Below are 23,055 nucleotides of genomic sequence, written 5' to 3' on the forward strand. Positions count from 1 at the left end.
GTAAGATTGACAAAATTGGAACCCATATTTAACCTCAAAATGAACGAAAATAAAAAAGAAGAAATATTTAATGCCGTCCTGCCGTTTTCAAAAATCTTCAAAGAATACAATGCTTTTAAAGTCACACCAGTGGCATGGCTCTGAGTACGGCAATGTTGGTTGGTCCACCTAAGAGGTGTTGAGATGTTTCAAAGTGGTGGTAAGACTTAGGTATTTCAGAATCTGAATCAGAATCAGCTTTATTGGCCATGTCAGTGTGCACATACATTGAATTTGACTCCGGTTACACGTACGCTCTCAACAGCTATGGGATGGATCGCTTTAGTTCTTTTGTAAAGGCATTCATGGTGCCAATAACTGTATCAATTCCCTGACTCTTCATCTCGGGCCACCATGAGGTTGACAACTGCTTCTTTGACCTCCATAAAAAGTGATTTAAATAAATCTGTCGTCAAAAATACAACCATGGATTTGACAAATGTAGAAAATAATCGTTATACAACATTTATTAGAAATACAATTCTGTGATTATACAGAGGCAAATTCAATGCAACACCCGAAACATTCAAATTAGAATTAAAGAGCCACCAATATATATATATATATATATATATATATATATATATATGCTCCTCCGCAACGTCTGGGAACGAGAGCCCTTATAACATTTGTGACACAAAGAAAGAACAAAGATTTGATTTAGTCCCAGAAAATCACAATTTCTTTCTCCTGCTTTGCCCTGTGCTTGCCAACACAGTGACAGAGGCACACAAATTCCGATTTTCTCAGGACCCTGATGACCGTAGGTTATTATTGTTTTGGGGTGTTATGGGGTGCCATCAGCTGTGGGGAAAGGAGAGTAAAACATCAGTGTCAGGGACTGAGCTCGCTTGCATGAGGAATCACGGGTATGTCTTCCCCAAAATATAGTGTACTCGCAGAATCTCTTGACTTGGAACACCAATCCCCATCAGGATATGGTGGCCACTTGGCCACTTACTGCATTTAAAGGTTCTGCTCGAGGGGGTGCATCCTTTACTCCAGCCTGCCAGGTCATACCTCCAGCAGCAGCAACCAGCAACGGAACCCTCAGCAGTGGTATCTAAAACAAATAATTTGAAAAGGCAAACATCTGTCAAGACAAGGTAAAACGTGACCGTACAGAAATTAACTAAATGTGTGCACTAGAAATAGAAACTGATATAAGATAAGATAATCCTTTATTAGTCCCGCAGTGGGGAAATTTACAGAATTTCAGCAGCAAAGGGGTAAAGTGCACACATAGTAAGATCAAATATAACAACAGGCAGTAAACAGTAAATAAAACAGTAAACAGTCTACGGTAACTGAATAATATATACAATAATATATACACACAGGCAGAATAAATATGGCTATTTCCACAGTGTATTGGTATTAATATTGCACAGGTTGGAGTGATCAAGTGTTTTTAAGTGTTTCGTGTTTTACTGGGAGCTCAACTGGTTGTGCAGCCTGAGAGCAGCAGGAAGGACGGACTTGTGGTTCCTCTCCTTCACACACACATGTGTGCCAATGGCTGAAGGAGCTGCACACAGCTGCTAGAGTGTCCTGCATGAGGTGGAAGGGGTTGTCCATCAGGGATGATAGTTTAGCCATCATCCTCCTGTCTCCCACCACCTCCACCGTATCCAGCTACACCCCAGCACACTGCTGGCCTTCTTTACCAGTTTGTTCAGTCTCTTCCTGTCAGCTGTTGAGATGCTGCTGCTCCAGCAGACCACTCCATAAAAGATGGCTGATGCCACCACTGAGTCAAAGAAGTGCTCCCTGCACTCCTGAAGACCTCAGTCTCCTCAGCTGTGTCCCTTTTTATAGAGTGCATGTGTGTGGTCAGACCAGTCCAGTTTAAACTTGAAATATTTTAACTTTGGCGAAAAATTCGCCCGACGCTGTCAATCAGCGTTGAGATGCTCCGCCCACCTGGCTGCTGCTGCTCTAGTAGCGCTGGAAGCAGAAATTATCGAGACGTAGTTGGTGAAATTTACCGAGCTGTGTGATCCTACGGGTGAAGTTATGAAGCCAGACACGAGGGCGTTAGATGTGGGATTTGCACAACAAGTATAGAGCAGAACTAGTGGTTATTTCTTCCGTGGTGGATGGCGGAAATGATAACTGTTTACGAAGACAAGCCACGGAGATAACGCCCCCTTTTCGCGAATGGTTGCAAATGACGCGAATGAACACAACTTGTCGGGCGAGTAAACTGACGCGAGTAAAGCGTTGTGAATATTCGCAACGCGTTTGGTGTGAATGCAGCATAACGGTTCCTTCCTGTATCTCTACATCTCCGTCAGATTTGACTTCCCCGTCTCCCCCCACCATTCAAGCGGAGAATGCGGTGGCAGTGGAGTCCCTGCCTTAAAGCTACCTGGTTGTCGATGCACCTGAACTGCCAGGTCCAGCGTGTGTTGTAGAGGAAAGGTCGGAGGTCAAAGCGGTTGTCGTCGGGGCTGTAGCTCTCGGCGTGGTATGACGGCGTCACCGTGGTCATCTTGTGGCGGTTCACAGAGTACATTCGGAAGAAGTGCTTCACCTTCTGGGCCACCTGGGGAGGCACGACGACAACAGGGTTGTTTCAAGGTCAAAGTCTTAAACAGACGCTAAATGCACAATATTCACCCTCGGTGTTCAAAAGACACATTTTGAAATGTTTGAATGTAGATTTGCTGAAATCCCATTCAACTATTGTGCACATCACATCACCGGTTTAAGCTCCAAGTCACCACCAGTGCTGTCCATCAGATCTTTCACTACACACTTATCGTGGCCAAAAGAATTCACGATAACATTATAATCACAATATCTATGAAATAGTTTTTTTAATTAACAAATAAATAATGATATTAGTCAAATTCACCAGAACTTGTTTTTTTGGCAAATTGATTACACTCAAAATACAAGTGTAGGGAGGTTGAGACAGAGTCTGTAGCAATACATGTATGAATGATTTAAAAGGAGTTGGATTATTTAAATATTATTATTTTATTTATGATTCTCATGTCATCAATGTTGCCCTCGATGGACTGGCGGCCTGTCCAGGGTGTCCCCTGCCTTCGCCCTATGTCAGCTGGGATAGGCTCCAGCGCCCCCGCGACCCTAATGAGGATAAGCGGTATTGAAAATGGATGGATGGATGGATGGTTCTATTCCAGCAGAACTAATTGAATGTATGATTATGCTTGATTTAAGTTGATTTATCACAAGCTAGAAGTTCAATTTATAGAAAATAATTGCAATTAAAATGTATTTTATCACAATCTTGGTCAGCATAAATCGCAAATAGATATTGTACAAATTGTCCCTTTAAAAAAAATGATTCCTCTCATGGAGGATTACACTCTCTGACAGACGAGCAGAATAATGGAACTGACCTCTGCGGGTGAGAGCGCGTCCTTCCACGTGTGAATAAGTTTACAGAACATACTAAAGGGACCGCACTTGGAGATCTTCCTCAGCCGCCCAATCACGGATAACTCAGAGTAGGTCAGCCCCATGTCTGCCTGAGGAGGGAGGTGTGAGGTGGTTAGTGAAAGTCTGATGAAATTAGGAAAAGGACGAGAAATAAAGCAAATGCTTTACAAAACCAATACTGTTGTTAAGCCCGTCGAGCTGACCTGGGATGTACAAAGAGGACAAAGCTGGCGGGGTGAGCTAGCAATGGACCTCCGTTATTTTAAATAAGGTGTTTAACAAAGGGTATACACAAAATACATATCTGGAAATACAATTTCTTGGATTATATACACCAGAAGTATAAAACATTCTACCTTGTCTGTCCCATGTCAATTTAAGAGAAAGTAACACTCAATTGTGTGATTTCTGGGTTGCTAGGAAAGATTTAATAAATAACTCTTCAGGACAGCTCAGACTACATAAATAATCTATTAGTTTAGAAATTTTACAATGCAACTTTTTTGTCCCCCGTGGACTGATGTTAAAAAAGAACTAAAAATCTTAATTCTCTCTCCCCCCCCCCCCCCCCCCCCCCCCCCCCCTTCCTGCCCCCCTACTTTCAGCATTTACGCTCGAACTGCACCCATCTTTGACCTCGGCCTTATTTTCTTACCTCATCCGTTTGCGACACCTGCCCATCTGTCAGCGGCTCCAGCTCAGCTGTGGGCGGAGCAGACAGGATGCTGCAGAGGAAACCAAAACCATATGATGCTTCGTTTACGGCTTGCAGTATATAACAATGTTTTTATGAAACAATGACTGGTGCATGAAACCTGAGCATACACATATTCATATATATATATATATTTTACACTTATACATTCACGCACATATATACATATATATATATATACACACACACACACACATATATATATATACACACACATATGTATATATATATATATACACACATACATATATATACATATATATATATATATATATATATATACACATGTATATATATATATATATACACGCACACACACACATATATATATATATATATATATATACATATATACACATATATATATATATATATGATTAAATCATTTTAATCGAGTTGTACAATATACATTATTCTGAAATCGGCCATTTTGCATAATAAGCACTTTTACTTTTTAATGCAAATACATATATACACACATACATATATACAGTATATATATATATACACATGTATGTATATATATATATATATATATATATATATATATATATATATATATATACACATACATTACCCAGTATTTTAATCTCCCCAAATGTCTGTCAGCGGCCCTCACCCAGTCAGAGCGGTGAGCTGGAACTGCTCGACACAGTAGAGCAGGAAGCTCTTCAGGTCCGTCTTACTGATGCCTCCTATGGGGTTGATGTCGGCACTGGAGCAGTCGTACTTTGTGAAATATCCTGTCAGACTGAGCAGGAAAGGTTGTTGTTAGGCTGAAAATATTCTCCACTGAGAAAGCATTCATCTTTCGGTAGTTGCGCTGCTCTCTCAACATGCACACGTTTTGTTCAGCAAGATAATCTTCACAAGTGAACTTTCATGATTTTTGAAGCGTGGCTGCAATCTACAGAAGTAAAAAGCTAACGTTACGGCGATAGACGCTACGGTAGCATGAGCGCTGCACTGTTGTTTTAGCGACTTGTCCATCACCGTGCATCCCCTGCTTTATGGTCTGTTTGACTCTAAATGGACAATCATTTACTAAATGAACATCAAGAAGATTGAGACCATAAACTCATGTTTACTGAGAGAATCAAGAGAGAAGTAGAGTCATTTTCTCATAGACTTCTATACAATCAGACTTCTTTTTGCAACCAGAGTCATCGTTGCAGGTTTAAGGCAGTTCAGCACTGGCTTCACTTTTCAGAACCGGTGGGTTGCCGCCTGCTTAAGAACTGGTGAAAACTAGAAATACCCTCTCCGCCAAACAGTTGTGTTGCAGTTTACATCCATACCAGTCCAAAGTGTTGTCACTTCATTATTGAGGTATATTTTCCTTGTGAAAAAACTGAAAACTTAGAATTTGTTTTAAAAAGAAATATGAAATAGCACAGATGTGATCACACAGTGGTGAGGGACTGGCACCAGTAATACCTCTCATCTACATTGGCTGAGCCCAGCACCAGCAATCCACCTGGCTTCCCCCGGGCCCACAGGCCCAGCTGGGCAAACAGGTAGGCCAGGACCATCCTGACCCGAGCCTGGGACACAGACAGACAGACAGACAGACACACAGACACACAGACAGACAGACAGACAGACAGACAGACAGACAGACAGGAAGTGAATCCAAAACTGTCTGCAGCACTGATAAAACCTAGCATAAAACCATGAGTGCGACTGGGTGTCGTACCTGCACATTCTGCAGAGCCAGGTTTTCTCTGTGGCTTCCTCCGTTGACACGAAACTGAGGCCACCGTCCAGTGACCACTGAGAAGATACCCAGAATGCCTTTCACTGCCATGTCTATGTTAATATTCATGTGTGTGCTGCAGACAAAGAGATAAATAACAAAGAATTTACATATTTTTAATTTAAAGGAGTGCAAAGGACAATAACTCTACATATGAATGTTAGTTACTGCTGACGTGCAGGTGGAACCTCAGCTCCTCCCATCAGTGTGTGAATGGGTGAATGATGTCATGTAGTGTTAAAGCGCTTTGAGTGGTCGGAAGACTAGAAAAACGCTTTACAAGTACAGGTCCATTTACCATATGAGGCATCCCTGTAAAGCAAGGGTGGGCAAACTACGGCCCCCGGGCCGGATCCGGTCCATTGGGCGTTTTGATCCGGCCCGCCGAGTATTATGAATTATAAATTATAGTAAAGACCGCTGTAACGCTTTGTACCCTCGGGGCTGCGTGTGTGCGCTACTGCAGCAGAACACGGCAGGTTAAAGAGCGCCGTCACGCTTTCAGCGCTGAGCAATAAATGAGCATTAAGAAACATCGATGCTGGTCTGTTGCCGTCATCGTGCTTCAGGAAACTCAAGTCGGGAACGGAGAAGCGTCACCGCGCTGCGTGCCGTGCTTTCTGCTGCGTGTCAGGCTGCGAGTCCAGCCTGCTGCTCGCGTCCCCCCCACCCCTCCCATCACAGGCAAGCTCACCGTAATGTACCGCATACCACGATTGTTACCTGCTTACATTCAGGTTTACCTGTAAGTCCAGGTAGTTACAGAATGTGTCTGTCTGTAGTCGTTAACTAGTGTTACCTGCTTACATTCAGGTTTACTTGAGGCAAATGAAAGGGAAGTTAGAAACTGTCTCCATTGAGCGAGTGTGAACGAGCGAATTCGAAATACAAGAAATAACTATCGACATCTCTCTATTCTTTGCATTAATATAGATTATTATAATATTTTTTTCCATTGAATGGTATATTTGACACTGAACTAGTTCATCTTTATCTCAGTGATAGTGTCCAAATGAGCATAAAATATCACTATGACCCTGAAATTCTGTCTCTTGTGTTATCATATACTGAATGAAGCAAAACTACAGAGCAAAATCACACTCTGATTGGACCAATCTATGAACTGTCAGAAACAATGGATATCAGGGGCCCCGCGCACACATTCACAAATGTATCACTCCCCTTGGGGCTTAGCCCCCCTTTCTTGGAATCCTACAAACGCCCCTGCTCTCCATCCATCTGATACTGGCCCGGCCCGTCTGTCAAATTTTAAAAGTCAATGTGGCCCCTGAGCCAAAAAGTTTGCCCACCCCTGCTGTAAAGCCTACTTCTCTGGATTTAAAATAAATAAGGATAACGATATTATGGCTTATATTCATTATTATTTCACTACAGAACTACAAGCTAATTGTTGTATCCTGCTGTGCAATATTTTTATTCACACATTCATTAATTAACATAATTCTTATCTTACTGTATTCTTTTGTATTTGGTTCTCTAACATTTATCATGAAACATTTAACATTTAACATGAAACATGTACATCAAACTATTTGTAAATACGAATCATTTGAAACCAAATATATTCACCTTATAATTACTTTTGTATATAATTTATGAAAATAATATTCTACTATACCACTTTGTATGTGAGATTTTAGTCAAAATAAACTACAGTGTGTGTGTTCATGGTAATTCTAAACCCGTATTTCCATAATTTACCTGCCGATCTGATTGGCCAGGCCTTTGGCCCTGCTGCATGTGTCCTCCGAGGAGTTTTCGCTGGCCATGTAGCAGGTGGTGAAGATGTGACCACAAAGCTCCCTCGGGTGCTCAGGACGGTAGGAGTCATCACCTACCACTCTGCGGACGTCCTCCAGCACCTGGCTGTCTGATAGACACGGAGGGGGAGACAGAAGAGGAGAAAATAAAAGACGTTTTTAAACTTCTGTTTCGTAAGAGTGAAGAGAGACAGGAAAGTTGGCATGCAACCAATATACAAGGCTGGATTCTCAGGCTTATAAAAGCATCATTCAACTCATCCTCTTATACTGTATCCAGCTTCTTTACCGTGCTGATTTCCAACGTATCATACTGTATTACTTTTTTCACTGCCAACAAATCTGATGGAAAGATCAAACCGAGCGTGTTTTCGTGATTCATTCAATACTTTCGTTCTTCCCAACCCGGTCTGTGGCTCTCGACATGGTCTAACTTTTAAAAATTCCTAAGAAAGTGAGTCACTGTAGCTTTTAACAGGCGTTCCTCCAGCGGGACGAAATAGGTTTGTTGGGCACTATTTTCAGCAGCGGATTAATCCACATTTGGTGTATGTGAGATTTAGTCCAAATAAACTACAGTGTGTGTGTGTTCATGGTAATGAAGCAACAGTGTGGCTCATTGATGTATTTTTAGTAGTGGAGCTCAGAGGACGAAAACATGTCAGGCTTTGATGCACACACAATATGTGTTGGTAGATACATTCATTGCTGGATTTTGTCTCAACATTTGTTGAGAATATATGTCATAGACTCACATTGAGAGAATTAGTATGTTTAAACAGAAATGACAGCCAACTCACTGCCGCCCTCTACAGCTTGGCAGAGCAGCACGCACATCGAGTGGACGATGCAGGCGGTGGAGGAGCTGTCGACACCTCCACTCAGAGGCAACAGGAAACCAGCCTGGGGCACAAACCAGAAGCATCACAAAGTCAAACAGATATACGTTTTTCTAAAACTTTCTGTTTCTACTGTTATGACCCAGGGTAAAAAGCCTCCCCTTGATGCTGTTCACCTCCCTGCCTGAGGGGGGTGCTCTGACATGTTTTGCTTTGCTTTGTGCCTTCTTCTAATTGCAGGTGATTGGACGGCAGTTCTTAAGAGGGAACCTGTGGGGGCCGGCTCTCTCTCTCCAGCTTCCAACTGGGCCATGCTGCACAGCACTGATTCTTGGGTGGTGGGATAGATAGGGTGTCGGTAGGGGTGAGAAGCCTTTTTGTTTTCTCCTGTTTTCGGGTAGGGAGATAGGTAAGCCATCTGAACTTTCTTTTGTTTCTTTTGTGGTCTAGGGAAGTTAGGTGACTTGCTCAGATGTTTTGTTTGTTATTTTGGGCCATGCTCACCCTGAAGAAATTCTGACACAATAAATAACTATTGTTCCTTTATAAACTGCAGCATTGGTCCTAATTTGGGAGGTGGGGAGACCCGGGCATAACATAATTGGGGGCTCATCCAATAAAAAGAAAAGTAACAACTTGTGTAGCTATCATTAGAGTACATTAGAATGTAAACACATGGTGCTTTTGCTTTTTAATGACAGTGAATAAAGGACTACCCGGCTTTAAAGGGACAGTGGTGTTCCTTTGTGTTATCGTCTTCTGTCGTTTTTACACTGATCTGTAGCTTTAGCTTCTATCTTTGTCTTTTTAACCTGTTTTCTCTGCTGAATCACTTTGGCGTCCTGAATATATCCTTCAAACACATATTGTAAACCCTTCTGTATGCTTCTTTCTGAAACAGCTTTTATGTTTTTCCAAAAATGTGGTCATATTTATTCAGGGAGTGAATATAGTGACAGAGTGGGCCCCAATGGAAGCTCTAACATCTTGATGGAGTAGCATCAGGAGGCGGGGCTTAGCAAAGCGTGTGATGTGTTCCTCCTCACCTGTTCACTTCTCCTCAGATAGTCCCACAGCCAGCAAGCCGGCCCTAGACTGAACAACACAGGTGGTAACTGCAGTTGTGATTTCTGCACTGGGTTTTTTCAACTGGCCCTTTTCAAAAGCCACTAAATAGTTGTCTGCTCAGAAGAAATAAATATTTTGTACAAAATGAAATGCATGTATTTGTACCTGATCTCCTCTTCTGGTGAATTGAAGTGCCATGTTATTGGTTGGTGGGTAGGAAGGTGGATATCGTCGCCACTGGATAAAGAAAAGTCAACTTTGACCCTGTGGCAACGTTTGGGTTCAATTACCTACAACAGAGTATGAGACAGAGGAAATGAAAAGACTGAGTGAAACATACACAACCATCAAACAGTAATCAGGAAATGGAGAAATGTGTTTTCAAGCCATAGTTCACCTTGAACAATGTGACCAACTAAAGATGCTAGAAAGTAAAGATGATTCAATTGGATTATGATTATCTGGGACAACAAAGGGTAAATATTGATTAATCGTTTGAGGTTTGTTGGCCACCTGGGGTCAGCGCAACAGAGACCACATCTTTTGAGGTTTATTATGAGGTTAGCAGTTTTAAGTAAACAGTTGCCTTTTTATACATACAGACCAACATTGACATTCATTCGGAGTCGTGTTTGTGTCCACCTGATGAATGCCAGTCCAATATTCACTCATTTAGCTCTATTTTGGTCTCCAACTCCTGAGAAAATGTCTTGCTCAGTAGCTGCTAAACGCTCCACTGTGTTCACCAGCTAACGGTGTCTGTCTGCTGTTTGGTGTTGAGCAGAAACCTGTGCAGCAGGTTTGACACCAAAAACAGTAAAGATGTGGGCCATGAAAACAAAACATCGGGCTAAACAGCTCTGTAGAGCTGAGGGGAGCTGCAGAGTAGGCTGGTAATTCTCTGGACTACGAATGACCCATTTCACATCATACATAGTCATTTGATCCAATGTTGACATAAGATATCGCTGCAGCTTTGATATTTTTTTTCATTTTATGTAATTGTCTGCAGGCTTTGTTCAAGTGTGTTTCAGTGGCATATGTTTGATATTCCGTATTGTTGTGCACTTTTGGGCTGACTCCATTTCCAGTTAAAAGCACGAATTGGGACTCGACCTAACGGCAAGCGATCTGACATGGACCTAACATAGCTGAGAGTTATGTCTCAAGAGGAGGAGACATGCTCACAGGTCTGTAAAGAGAGAAGCCCCTGAGCAGCCTCTGTTCCAGTCTCATTAGCTGTAGTATGTGACACACAAGAGTCAGGCCTGCTATTAACAGGGCCATTCTGCTGTAGAAACAGCCACACCTTACATACTATACAACCAAGGCTTTGCAACAGTCAAATTAACTTGGGCCTACAGGCGACTGAATAAGTACAGCACAAAAATGATTTGGTTACACCAAAATATGTCTCTTTAATTAAAGGATATTGGTTGGATGTAGTTACTTAAAAGGGTAACTTTGGTATTTTTCTCAAGGGGACACATTTTGGTCCAGTATTGAGGGAGAACTCTTTAGACGGCTAAAAGTCAGTGTACGCGAAACATAGTAAAAGGAAAACACAAAGCAACAATCCATGATAAGGCGGTGCTGTCTCACCATGTTTGGCTGGCACAATTCCCCTCGGTAGCTACGCACATCCTCAAGGTCAAGAGTGGCTGTAATTACCTCCTACAACACACACACACACACACGCATGATTACTTTTGACAGTTTTGGGAACATTACATTGACTAACATGTATTTCCTGGAGACGACCCTAACCACCACTTGCCTAACCTGAACCACCAACCCCAAAATCAGCTTTTTACACATTGGGGACACACATAAATGCACAACATGTTTCCGTGCCTTTTGGGGATATTTCATTGACTTACATTAATTTCCTGGAAACTTACCCTAACTGCTACTGCCCTGATCCCAACTCTTACTCTAACCTAAATCATAACGTCAATCTAAAACTAACCGTACACCAACATTACACCAAGTCTTTACACTAAAATGTAATGATTTATAACACACACACACATTCTTCTGTCCACGCCTACAATAATGTTACTTCACACCTGATGTTCATGATTTCCAACTCCATAAAGACTTATTTGCAGGTAGTCATTGAGCCTGGTCTGGTTCTTTTCATGTCCATACCTACCACATCATTAAGAGAGAACTGTGCTCCCTGTGCCACGATGTCTCCGTTGATGGCCACCATGGCACAACCATCATAGTAGACACGGTCTCCATCACACCCCCTCAGGTTGGCATAAAGGTAGATGCCGCCACTCTGGAACAACACCAACGATACACTGAATGCAGTACTGATTTTAGTCAAGCCATTGCATTGTGCTGAGAACACAGGATTTGGTAGTGCAGCACTGCCCTCTGGTGATCTACCAGTAAGATGCTGGTCGAACTGAATGCGTCTCATTTCTTTCTGACCAATATTGTAATTGAGATTTTGTAATCATACTCTGGACCAGTATTTGTCTTCAACATAATCTACTACAACATGTGTTTATACCAAGACCACTCACAAAGTGTCCCTGTTTTTATGTGAATAAACCAGCAAATGATTCTTGGGCTGCACTAATACAGATATTGACTCAAATACCTTGATTGATTATTGGTGACAATGGGGCCGATCAATTACATTTAATTATATATGTATAGACCATATACATTCTATACTGAGAGTTTAATTCCTGTTTAAGTTTTAATCAATGTGTTGCTGCATTACATGTTTACAATTGAATTGTAATTCCTGTTCATTTTAAGATTTCTTTTTAATCTTTTGGATTTTAATAATAAATTCAGGAGATTCATTTGTTACAATTTGTTTCACAAAGTTATGAAAGCAACGTTCAAATCATGCCTGAGGTTGCCTGACAGAAATGGTGATAAAGAATGATACCAGTCACAGAGAGGCTTAAAGCTTGTTAATTAAACACCGGTACCGGATCGGTGTGCAGTATCGACCGATATCAAAAGTCCCGGTATTGTTATCGGTGTCGTGACCTTATGACTCATGGAAGAACCCAACGGCGGGTTTTAAGGTCATGTTTATTTTTCTAAAATTGCTAAAAATTACACCATTTATCATGGCCAGAAACTGCAAAACATAAATTGTCAGATCTTCAGATTTTCTTCAGTCCTTGAACAAATCATGCTAACTTTATGGTTTATGGCCTTAGAACTGCACAATAGACATGTTTTTGTTCACCTTACTTCTAGCAGCAAGTTTGCTGTTTCCATAGTGATGCAGCAGTGAGGCCCCAGTGAGTAAAATGTGACAGGAGGGTTAAAGTGTACCTTGATGGTGGCTGACTTGACCAGGTTGACTCTTTGGTCAGCTTTGCGGAGCTCGTGGTGGCTGGCAGATGAATTAGTAAAGATTTCAACCCCATCCAGACCCATCTGAATATGGGGGCTGATGAAAAGAGAAAAAAAAGAAAAAGGTTCAGTCATCAGGTGGTTTGGATTGTTTCAGTCAGTACGCAGAAAACTATAACACCCCATGCAATGCGCCCTTATCCAATCCTCTGTTGCTGTGTTGTACCTGTTGGGGTTCCAGAGCTCTGCGCACATCTCAGTGCCAATGCAGGTGTCCTTCGTGGACAGCACACAGTCACCGAATGGGACCGTGTCCTGATGGACACAAAGAAACATGGCAAAGAAAAGAACACTGATCATCTCTTTGCTAATGTTTCCGGTGGAGAAGAAAAAAGGCTAGTCGTCGTCACAAAACACAGATAATAATAGTTTGTTTTGTTTTTGTATTACCTGCCCTGTTACCTCCTGGATTATTCGGGGGAGAAAATACTCCTCCACCTGCCTTAAAGAGAGAAGCATAGAGACGAGTACTTTCACTTCCATCCCTGTTATTTTCAAAAGGTGATGCAAAATCCCTTTAGTTTAAATACTACATAATCTCACTTTTTCAAGTATATACCGAGATTTCACAAAATGTTTGGTCATGGAAAAGTCATGAAAATCCATTGGTCAAAATGTGTATGAACCCTGCCTTTAGCAAAACTCCATCATTGTGTTAGGCCGTAGTTCAAAGACCGCACACACAGGGGAACCTTTAGCCTAGCTTCTACTAAAGTGAACAAATACACCTTTCAACAGCTCATATCAACATGCATCTTGTTTATTCAACTGCCAATATAGAAAATGAAACATTGGGGTTTCAGTAGAAGTTCCAACGGTGGGTTTAAACTGGTTTGATTACTGTTCCAACTCTGGTCTGTCTGGTGACGAGCATGCCAGCTAACGAGCTCCATCACGTATTAGGTGCGAGCATGCTTCGTGTTAGCTTCCGGTCTTCGTGCTAAGCTAATCTTAAAGCTGGTGTTTTTCTATACTGGACAACATTATAAGTATCCATATATTTTGAAAAAAGCCACTTCAGTGTATTTTTACACATCGCAAACAGTTTAGTCATCATGTGGATCACTACTCAAGTTTTAATAACTTCTCAGTAGTACTTGTTGTGGGATTTTTACTGGAATTAGCTTTCTGTGAATATACACGTCAGCGCCCTCGCAGAGCAGGGTATCCGGAGGTCACGAAGGACTGCAGAGGAGCGGACTCCTCAGGTCCACAACGTGTGGCGTGTGAACGAGTGATGACTGACCTTGACTGCTTCCAAGGTGAGAACCAGCGCATCTCTCTGTAGACCCCGGAGTTGGCCATCAGCATTTTAGGTCTGATCAGAAGTATCTTGCTACAGGATGAAGAACAAATGCTCATATGTCTCCAGTCAAGATATATATGGTGTTGGGCAAAAAAATGTAATTTGTGAGACTGGACAGGTGTGCTGACGTACCTGTTGAGGAAAAGGACCCGGCAGTTGTAGCGCACATTATGATGCATGATGGGCCTGAGGAGAACCGGATGTTCCAAAGTTAGATTTTTCTGAGGTACTGTATATCCAAACTCTCACTACAAACTGTCAGCTGAAATTCTAAAGTGTGGGCTGCAAAAATGTGAAGAGTGTCCAATGTTGACTTTTTTGTAATTAAAACTGATTTAAAAACTTGAAACATTTAGAGTCACAGCCAGACTGTGGGTTGGTCTGGCGGTTTGATGGTGATACCCACATCCCCACGTCACAGATGATGTCTTGGGTGATAGGAGACTCTACAAGCTTCCTCAGGACCTGAAAGCTGTGGAGCAACGTGTCTGATTCATAGAAGTGGTCTGCGCAGCCGTAACCGCTGTGAAGTGAACAAGAAAAGTAAAAGTCAAACTCTGGTAGCATTTAGCATCTAATAAATACAAAGAGCTCACAATATGGTATTGCTGCTATTCCACTTAGATCATACAATTTGTGAATACACTCATGTCAGTGTGAAACCGTATGAAGCTTTTTCTCATCATACCATATCTCCAGCTCTGGGCCCAGTCTGTATTTGGCTCCATGAGCTTTAGCAATCTCAATACCTGCAGAGAAACACACAGACAGACAACAGGCAGACTTATTGGTATTTTGATAAAGAAATACTGTTGGTTGTGTGTGCATTGACCCCCGTCGCAGAAGAAGATTGCGATAGGGTTCCATTTGAGTCAAAACTATGTCACATGCTCACCATCCAACTGAACATGTACTCTATGTGGTCCCGATATGTTGTCTGACTGTTATAATTGTGGTCACAATATGGCATCTGACTGTTGTTGTGAATGTGGTCACGATGTGTCGTCTGACTGTTATGAATGTGGTCACGATGTGTCGTATGACTGTTGTTATGAATGTGGTCACAATGTTTCATATGACTTGTTATGAATGTGGTCACAATGTGTCGTATGACTTGTTATGAATGTGGTCACGATGTGTCGTATGACTTGTTATGAATGTGGTCACAATGTGTCGTCTGACTGTTGTTATGAATGTCATCACAATGTGTCGTCTGACTGTTGTTATGAATGTCATCACAATGTGTCGTCTGACTGTTGTTATGAATGTCATCACAATGTGTCGTTTGACTGGTTATGAATGTCATCACAATGTGTCGTCTGACTGTTGTTATGAACGTCATCACGATGTGTCGTCTGACCGTGACAGCAAAGGCAGAACTGTCTTGATGTTTAATCCCTCATGTGGACGAGTCGAGGTTATTGGTAGATCAACAAGAGTTGTTTTTGTGGCTTCAACTGCACACATCACAAAAGTAACTCGTGGTAAGGATCATTATCTCTCGAGGGAAAACTTTAGGTTAGCTTAGAGTGCAGAATTAGCTATTAGCTCAAGAGACAGACCCAGGGATTGTATGCTGTGCCGTGTGCTGGACCCAGAACCCTGCGAGGAAGGAACGCTTGTTTTAAGGCAGTTTGCACTACCACTGCATGTTTATGGCTGTTACATGAATTGTGTGAACTAGCAGACTCTGTGACTGTGACCAACACTTTGGTGATCAGTTTGAGTTTCACTGTGGGACTTGGTGACTGCTTCGTGAATGGATGACTTTTGGGTAGAAACTGGATGTTCTTCAAAGGGAAAGGGTCTATTGACATGCTCCTGAGTGGCTGACCAATGACACTCCGCTCATCTAATACGAGGAGTTGCATTAACTCCATGTAAAGAGTGTCTGGTGTGTTTTTAGCAAACACGTTTGTTTCATACACGTTGATATTGTGAATACTAACCAGAAAGCTACACCTTTGCAGAAGTTACAGTCTATGACAGCACTGTCCGGCAGTAATAGTCCGACTTACTCTTCAGTATTCTCTCCAGGTTGCCGTCAAAGTCCAAAGCCCACTGATTCAACGAGCAGGTAGCAAGGGTCACTTTCCGTCCCATGTTCTTGGTCGTTAGTTTGCGACTACAACAGCTGTGGCGTCGCGTGCACAAACCAGGCGGACGGGCAAAGCAAATGAAACGGTATTAATAATTTTATGGTTGCACGTTATAGCTAAACACTGCAGCTATATCTTCCTGGTTGGCATACGAGTCATGTGGCGTTGACTCGACCTGGTCTAAAGACGCGCACAGTACCTGTGTGCCGCTCGTCTAAGAGCTCTTCTTCTTCTTCTGTTATTTTGGCAGTTGAGTCGCTTGAGCACATTACTGCCCCCCACAGGATAAAAGAGGCATTACTTCAGTCACCGTCCAAACGAGCATATTCCTGACCTGTTGAATCTGTCTAATGTGTTGTTGCCCGTCATTGTTTATTATTTTACTATTCTTTCAGAATGCCGTTTCCAAACTTCCCTCTCTATCCCAGTGGTCGCACACTGGTCTCTGTTTAAGTTATTCTTCCGTGCAGTAAAACACAAGTGGGTCTGCGTGAACAGCTACGGCCTGAATCAGCACCACATACATTCTCGTCTGAAGGCGGAAACTTTGTTGAGTGGTGGAAGCAACTTGTGTGCCAATCACATCGCAACAGGACAAAACAACTGATGCATTTGAGCTGCAGGCTGGCGCCTCACTCATCGGTGGGATAAGGGGGAGGCTGACTTCAGACCAGGAGGAATGGTGGTATTGGTGGCGTTCAACTAAAGGTCAGCTGGTTGACCTTTAGTATAAATAGGAAAGCTGGCGCTCCGACCGTCGTGAGAATCGTCATGAGTCTTTTTTCAGTGACTTTCTTTGAAAACTGACAGGAGTCTGTTTCAATGAAAAAATATTGTAGGACGAGTGGCAGTACCAGAATGGGTTCCTCATGTTATGGTCATTGGCCCATTAAACTAATAATCCACCATAAAACAATTGTTCCCACATGTAGACAATGTAATGTCTTGTAAAGATAGGAGAGGATTTCCTTCTATATTCACAATGCTGCAGTAATGTTTAACACAATAATCAAACAAAAAATGAGAAATTTAGTTTTTTGTTGTGGGGTGGGGTGTGTATATATCAGTCAGACATCTTCATGCACTTGTTTAATCAGGAGCACAAGATATTTAAAACAAATATGCGACCTATTAATAAGCAAGTGATATAGGAAACAGTGTTCCTGTTAGTGTGACTCTACTGACTGTGAAGCTTTTAGTCATTGCTGTTATTTTCCCATTTGTCCCTCCCTGCTTCACTCCGCAGGCCCAGTTCACTCACATTGGAGCGTCACTTCACACACGGACGCCGTTCTCCTGCAGAGTGCCTGCTGGCGGCCAGCCTGTCTTCTTGCTGGTCAACATCTTGTACACTCTGGTGCAGGCCGGCCTTCTTCCTCAGGCCAATGCAAGATAAGAAGACTAAATGAATGAGAGAGAGAGAGAGACACACACACACGCACACACACACAAACACACACGCACACACACAGATGTCGAGGATGCCTGAATAAAAGGCTGAAGTACTTGTAACGGTCTGCTCTGTGTTTGCAGTTATTAACTGTTGCTATTTTTGGAGGGGGAGCTTCCACCTTTAACCTTAATGAGGTTTTGGAAACGTGCCAACACACTCTCGTGTCAAACAGAGTTGTTATACACTCAGTGTGTCACAGCACAGATAATAGTGCTGTTAGACTTGTGTGTGTGGGTTTCATACTGCTTTACAATCATTATTGTTCTTCCATTTTTTAGGGGCTACAAAAACTGCTTTCTTGATGACCCTTGAGGTTTCTGTGCAGTGCCTTTTTGCTAATAGGTTATATTAAATAAAGAAATCATTCACATGTAACTATGATTATCATACTTTATAGTATAATGTATACATGGATAAGTACACAAATATTAAATTATTTGAGAAACAAAAATGTTGTTAAATGTATTTTAACAGTATCTTTTTTTTAAACCGGAAGTACTTTGTGTTTACACTATCTCTTCCGCTGCCACTCATTGGCTAAACAACCCCGCATGCGAGCGAACTAGCCCAAGTTTAGAACAAAAATAAAACATTCAGTCATATCACGTCTCTGATAAACCGAGTCCGGTTTGGAAGCGACCCGTCCAGCCAGCGGACCGATGTGTGTTTCACCTGAACGCGGATGAAAAGAAACAACCTGGGCTAACGTTAGCTGGACATGCTAACGAGCTGTGATGGCAGCACCGACGCCTCTGAGCTCTGCTCCTGCGTTCAGGTCGGTGTCGCTCGTTTTACGGGCTTCTACACGTGTGTTGGAGCGGTGAAACAACATAAAGCGACGACGTGAACGTCATAGTAACGTTGTGCCGTATTTGTTTATACCGTGTGTTACTCCCCGAGTAGGAGGAGCGGTACCTGCCCGTAACGGCTCTGCTCGCGCCAGCAGCACATGGTTTCGCGTTTCCAGACCTCTGATCTGATTATTGTTTGAAATGTAATCTTGTCTTTAGTCAAAAGCAACGCAGGGCTGCTCTGAGGAAGGAGAGGAGGAAGAGGAAACGCCAAGCTGTCGCCCAAGTTAGAGAATGTGGTGCGAAGAAAGATGTTTTCACTTTGTTTATCTCTACAATTGTTGCTGCACCGTTAAACCAGATTAACCACAACACCTGCTCTGTTACAGGATTACAACATGGACCAAGCTATGTACCTGAAGAAATACATGATGATGATGATGATGATGATCTTGCAGGGAAGGAAAGGTAGGTTAATACTGGTGTCACTCTTCTGTCCTGCGGATGCTCATTCAGTCACATTCAATGACACGGAGACCTTGGTTTGTGTTTACTTGTTTCTTCAGACTGCGGCTGCACGAGGAGTGGTTGGAAAAAGAGAGGCTTGCCCAGGAGGAGTTCAGGCTGAGGGCTGAGAGGGAGGAGGCTGCGAGGAAAAGAAAAGAGGAGGAGGAGGTGATGACCTACCGCTTGTATTCCTCATTCCTCGTGTAAACTTTGGCAAACTAAAAAACACGATGTGGAAACATGAATCGAGTTGATCGCGATAGCTTACCCCCAAACAGTATGAATGATCGGAGCCTGACACAGGAGATTACTTGATTATGTGGTTAGTTAATAGTTGCAAAGTGAGTGTGACTGACCTGTCTTTCTAAAAACAATATTAATATGTACTGCCTTTTTGTCTTGTTTTGTTCCCAGCGGATGATAAAGGAGGAATGGGAGGCCCAGCAGAAGAAAGAACGGGAAGAAAAAGAGCAGAAGCAGCAGGACAAGCGAGACAGAGAGGTGAAACGGGCTCCAGGAGGATAAAAACAAAAAGAAATATATCCTCTTCTACTTAATCACAAGTATTTATGTTACCCATCCAAAAGGGGAGATTCAGACAATCATACAGTAATCATGTTTCTTTCTAAAATGTGTTTTTTGCTTTGTAAATGGTTGTTTTTAAACATTTCCTTGACCGAGTGTCACACGCAACCGTCCACCTCCTCCACTAAGATACACACAGAGAAAAAGCCCTAACAGCAACTTCAGCCCTCACAAGGATGTATCTTTTACTTTGTGTGAAAAGCGTGTGTGAAATTACTTTCCAAGACGTCCAGAAATGTTGACATGCCAGTCCCTCTTGAGTGTGGTCTTAACACACAGTAACAGATCAGCTGCAGTATGTTGACCTCTACACATTTTCACCAGCCGTGTCTTTACACCATTTGTAGGAGGCCGTTCAGAAAATGTTGGATGAAGCTGAAAATCAGGTATAAACACACAGAAGCATTATTTGTGTCACGAAAGTACATATGTAGTTTGTTTTTGCTTTACCTTATTTTAATAGATATGTTTTATATATATATATATTTAAAAGTTTAGTTAAGCCTCACACATGGAAAAACAGGCTGTGAACGTGGATATAGAAATAACCAATGTATTGGACGATATTGGCTCCGCAGAAGATTTATATATATATATATATATCCTACTTGGTTAATTTAGTCACAAATCTTTAATAACCAATTTATCTTAAAAATGCTTAGTTATGTGAAAATAAAAGCTGAGAGGTAAATTTGAAATGTATAATGTGTCCAATATCTCTTTATGTGTGAATCTGCTACATTTTTGTTACATTTCTAACTTCCAGCTAGAGAACGGACAACCGTGGATGAACCCTGAGGCTCCAGTGAAGAACTGCGAGAACTTTGGAACAGAGCGCGACGTCGCCAACTGTCCGTTCTTCCTGAAGACCGGGGCATGTCGGTTCGGAGACAGGTAAAGTTTCTTTCTCTTCTGACGTGACTCCACAAACGTGTTATTTGAGTGGCGATTGAATGGATGTACAGGTGCATTAAAAAAGTCATTTTTCCCCCCCATATTTCTGTATATTCTCCCCTCTGCTGTCTCTTGGAGTCCAGATGCTCCCGGAAGCACGTTTATCCCACAGCCAGCCCGACTCTGATGATCCGCGCTATGTTCACAACGTTTGGCATGGAGCAGTCACGCCGCGATGATTACGACATCGATGCTTGTTTGGAGCACAGCGAGGAGGAGCTGCAGGACTCTTTCCTCGAGTTCTACGACGACGTCCTGCCCGAGTTGAAGAGCGTCGGCAAGGTGGTGCAATTCAAGGTAAGATGAAGTTAAAGCAAAGCAGTCGGCTTTTGGAAGTAATCCATCTTGTTAAACCCGTAAGTAAGACACATATTTCAGAATAAGTTAAGGGTTGAGGAGAAATGTGGTCCACCACTTATTTAAGTTTAGATTTGTTTTTCATTTACCGTAGTACAATGATTGTGTAAAAAAAAAAAGTAGTATGAAATAGTCTAAATAATGTGTTACTAGATTTCTTACTGATGTCTGATTCACAGTTGCATTAATAAATTACCACTGAAAATACATATTTGGTTTTATTGACGTCTTTCTTCTTTTAGGTCAGCTGCAATTATGAGCCACATCTGAGAGGAAATGTCTACATTCAGTTTGACACGTATGTTTTTGTGCAACCGCTCCACAACTTTTTTCTTCCAAATAAATAAACTGTACGTTGTTTGAAAACTCCTTTTTTTTTTCTTCTCTTATCCGTCCAGAGAGGAGCAGTGTAAAGACGCGATCATCAAGTTCAATGGCAGGTTTTATGCAGGCCGGCAGCTTCAATGCGAGATGTGTCCCGTTACACGGTGGAAGAACGCCATATGTGGTGAGTTATTCTGACTGATGGGAGAGAGCGGCATGTTCACTCGCTGCAGAGACTCAGGATTCAATCTCTCTCCTGTCTCGTTTTCCCAGGATTGTTTGACAGACAGAGGTGCCCCAAAGGGAAGCACTGCAACTTCCTGCACGTGTTCCGAAACCCTAGCAACGAATTCTGGGAGGCGGACCGGGACCTGCACATGTCGCAGGACCGCAGCGTCACGGGGAGCCGCAGAGACGGGTGGCACTCGGAGCGATACGGAGACCGGTCGTGGAGGCAGCGCCAGTGCAGCAGAAGCCCGCCGAGGTCCGAGAGGTCCCACAGCAGACGAGACGGCGACCGGCGGAGGAGCAGGAGCAGAGAGAGGAGGGCTTCCCAGCGGTCCTCCAGACACAGTGACGGGGCGAAGGATTGGTACCTGAGCAGGAGCAGGGACAGGGAGCAAGACAGGCCGAGAAACCGGAGTAGAGATAAAGACAGAGAGCACAAGTCCAGGAATAAGAGTGAGGAGAGAGACGGTCGAGACAAAGATGCAGACACAAGAGAGCGGTCCAGAAGCGCAAGCAGAGAGAGGAAGAAAGAGAGGAGACCCAAGAAACCCGATAGGAATGTGAAGCCCCTTAGTGAGGATACCAACACACGCCGGCGCCACAAACAATCCAAGAAGAGCAAGAAGAAGAGCAAAAAGAAGCACAAGAAGAAAAGCCATTCGCCTGGAGGGACGGCCTCGTCAGGAGAGTCGGAAAAGGAGGTGTCTGAGGACGAGACGCCGGCAAATCTCACGCCGACGAGTCTCCGTCAGGAGATGAATGAAACAAAGCCAATTCAGAAAAACAATGACTTGGATGAGAGGTCGTGTGTCGACAGTGAGAAGTTTAGTCCCGAGGGGGAAAGTGAACTGTCAGAAATACCCGGTGAGCCGCTGTAAAAGGTGACATGAGTAGTCCGTCTTAGTGGCGCTTACACTTCAGGAGCTGTGAGTTTGTTCTGGCTTTTTAACTGTAAATGGGAAGGAGCAACAAATGACATGATTTGAGCCCTGATGAGATGGCACCCGTCACCTGTGTGTACATATGTGAATATTTAGCTTTTGTAAAATGGTTCATGTCGCTTTAATATTGGAACACTTGATCACTGGATCTGCGGCACTACGTGGTTATTGTTGCTATATAAAAACAAAAGATTGACAAATGGGGATTTTTTTTTTTTTTTTTACATTTATTGTTAATAACTTTTCAAATGAGAAAAAGATGTTGGCAAATGTATTGGCAGTGTTTAATACAAAAAGTGATCTCTTTTGCACAAAACAAAGATGAACTTTAAAAAATACTAATTCATAATTTCTCCAACAGAAACACTTTGTGGTTTTAAGAATGCAGATACAAGTTTGGATGAGCATCCATTCATCACTTGGTGGGCTTGTTCTCCTGCAGTCCTACGGCCAAGTCAACAAGCCGACGGTGATGAATGATAACGTGCCCGGATGTGCGCAGCTC

General features: G+C 42.6%; 2 protein-coding genes across 3 annotated transcripts; one reads left to right on the forward strand and one right to left on the reverse strand.

Annotated features, from left to right (window-relative positions):
- Positions 1 to 488: 488 nt before the first annotated feature.
- On the reverse strand, positions 489 to 16,637 carry nadsyn1 (NAD synthetase 1). Of its 2 annotated transcripts, XM_034529615.1 has the most exons (23): positions 16,610 to 16,637; positions 16,330 to 16,445; positions 15,000 to 15,060; positions 14,718 to 14,834; positions 14,444 to 14,497; positions 14,252 to 14,341; positions 13,396 to 13,447; positions 13,172 to 13,260; positions 12,925 to 13,042; positions 11,768 to 11,899; positions 11,215 to 11,286; positions 9,778 to 9,902; positions 9,591 to 9,639; positions 8,506 to 8,608; positions 7,647 to 7,815; positions 5,865 to 6,000; positions 5,606 to 5,712; positions 4,788 to 4,919; positions 4,109 to 4,178; positions 3,414 to 3,542; positions 2,411 to 2,587; positions 1,001 to 1,102; positions 489 to 843 (listed from the first exon to the last, which is right to left on the reverse strand). In XM_034529615.1, the coding sequence occupies exons 2-23, from the start codon at positions 16,412 to 16,414 to the stop codon at positions 811 to 813; spliced, it is 2,202 nt and encodes a 733-aa protein (XP_034385506.1). In that variant the 5' UTR covers positions 16,415 to 16,445; positions 16,610 to 16,637; the 3' UTR covers positions 489 to 810. The 2 variants fall into 2 exon arrangements, with proteins under 2 accessions (XP_034385506.1, XP_034385507.1); XM_034529616.1 differs by lacking the exon at positions 16,610 to 16,637 and having other exon boundaries at positions 16,261 to 16,349.
- Positions 16,638 to 18,380: 1,743 nt separating this feature from the next.
- zrsr2 (zinc finger (CCCH type), RNA-binding motif and serine/arginine rich 2) lies at positions 18,381 to 22,756 on the forward strand. The gene is made up of 11 exons (XM_034561565.1): positions 18,381 to 18,638; positions 18,874 to 18,953; positions 19,044 to 19,122; positions 19,221 to 19,329; positions 19,576 to 19,662; positions 20,094 to 20,132; positions 20,513 to 20,640; positions 20,784 to 20,997; positions 21,300 to 21,355; positions 21,456 to 21,565; positions 21,655 to 22,756. The coding sequence occupies exons 1-11, from the start codon at positions 18,598 to 18,600 to the stop codon at positions 22,485 to 22,487; spliced, it is 1,776 nt and encodes a 591-aa protein (XP_034417456.1). The 5' UTR covers positions 18,381 to 18,597; the 3' UTR covers positions 22,488 to 22,756.
- The last annotated feature ends 299 nt before the right edge of the window (positions 22,757 to 23,055 follow it).

Source organism: Cyclopterus lumpus, chromosome 3, assembly GCF_009769545.1.
Source record: "Cyclopterus lumpus isolate fCycLum1 chromosome 3, fCycLum1.pri, whole genome shotgun sequence".
Taxonomy (NCBI): Eukaryota; Metazoa; Chordata; class Actinopteri; order Perciformes; family Cyclopteridae; genus Cyclopterus; species Cyclopterus lumpus.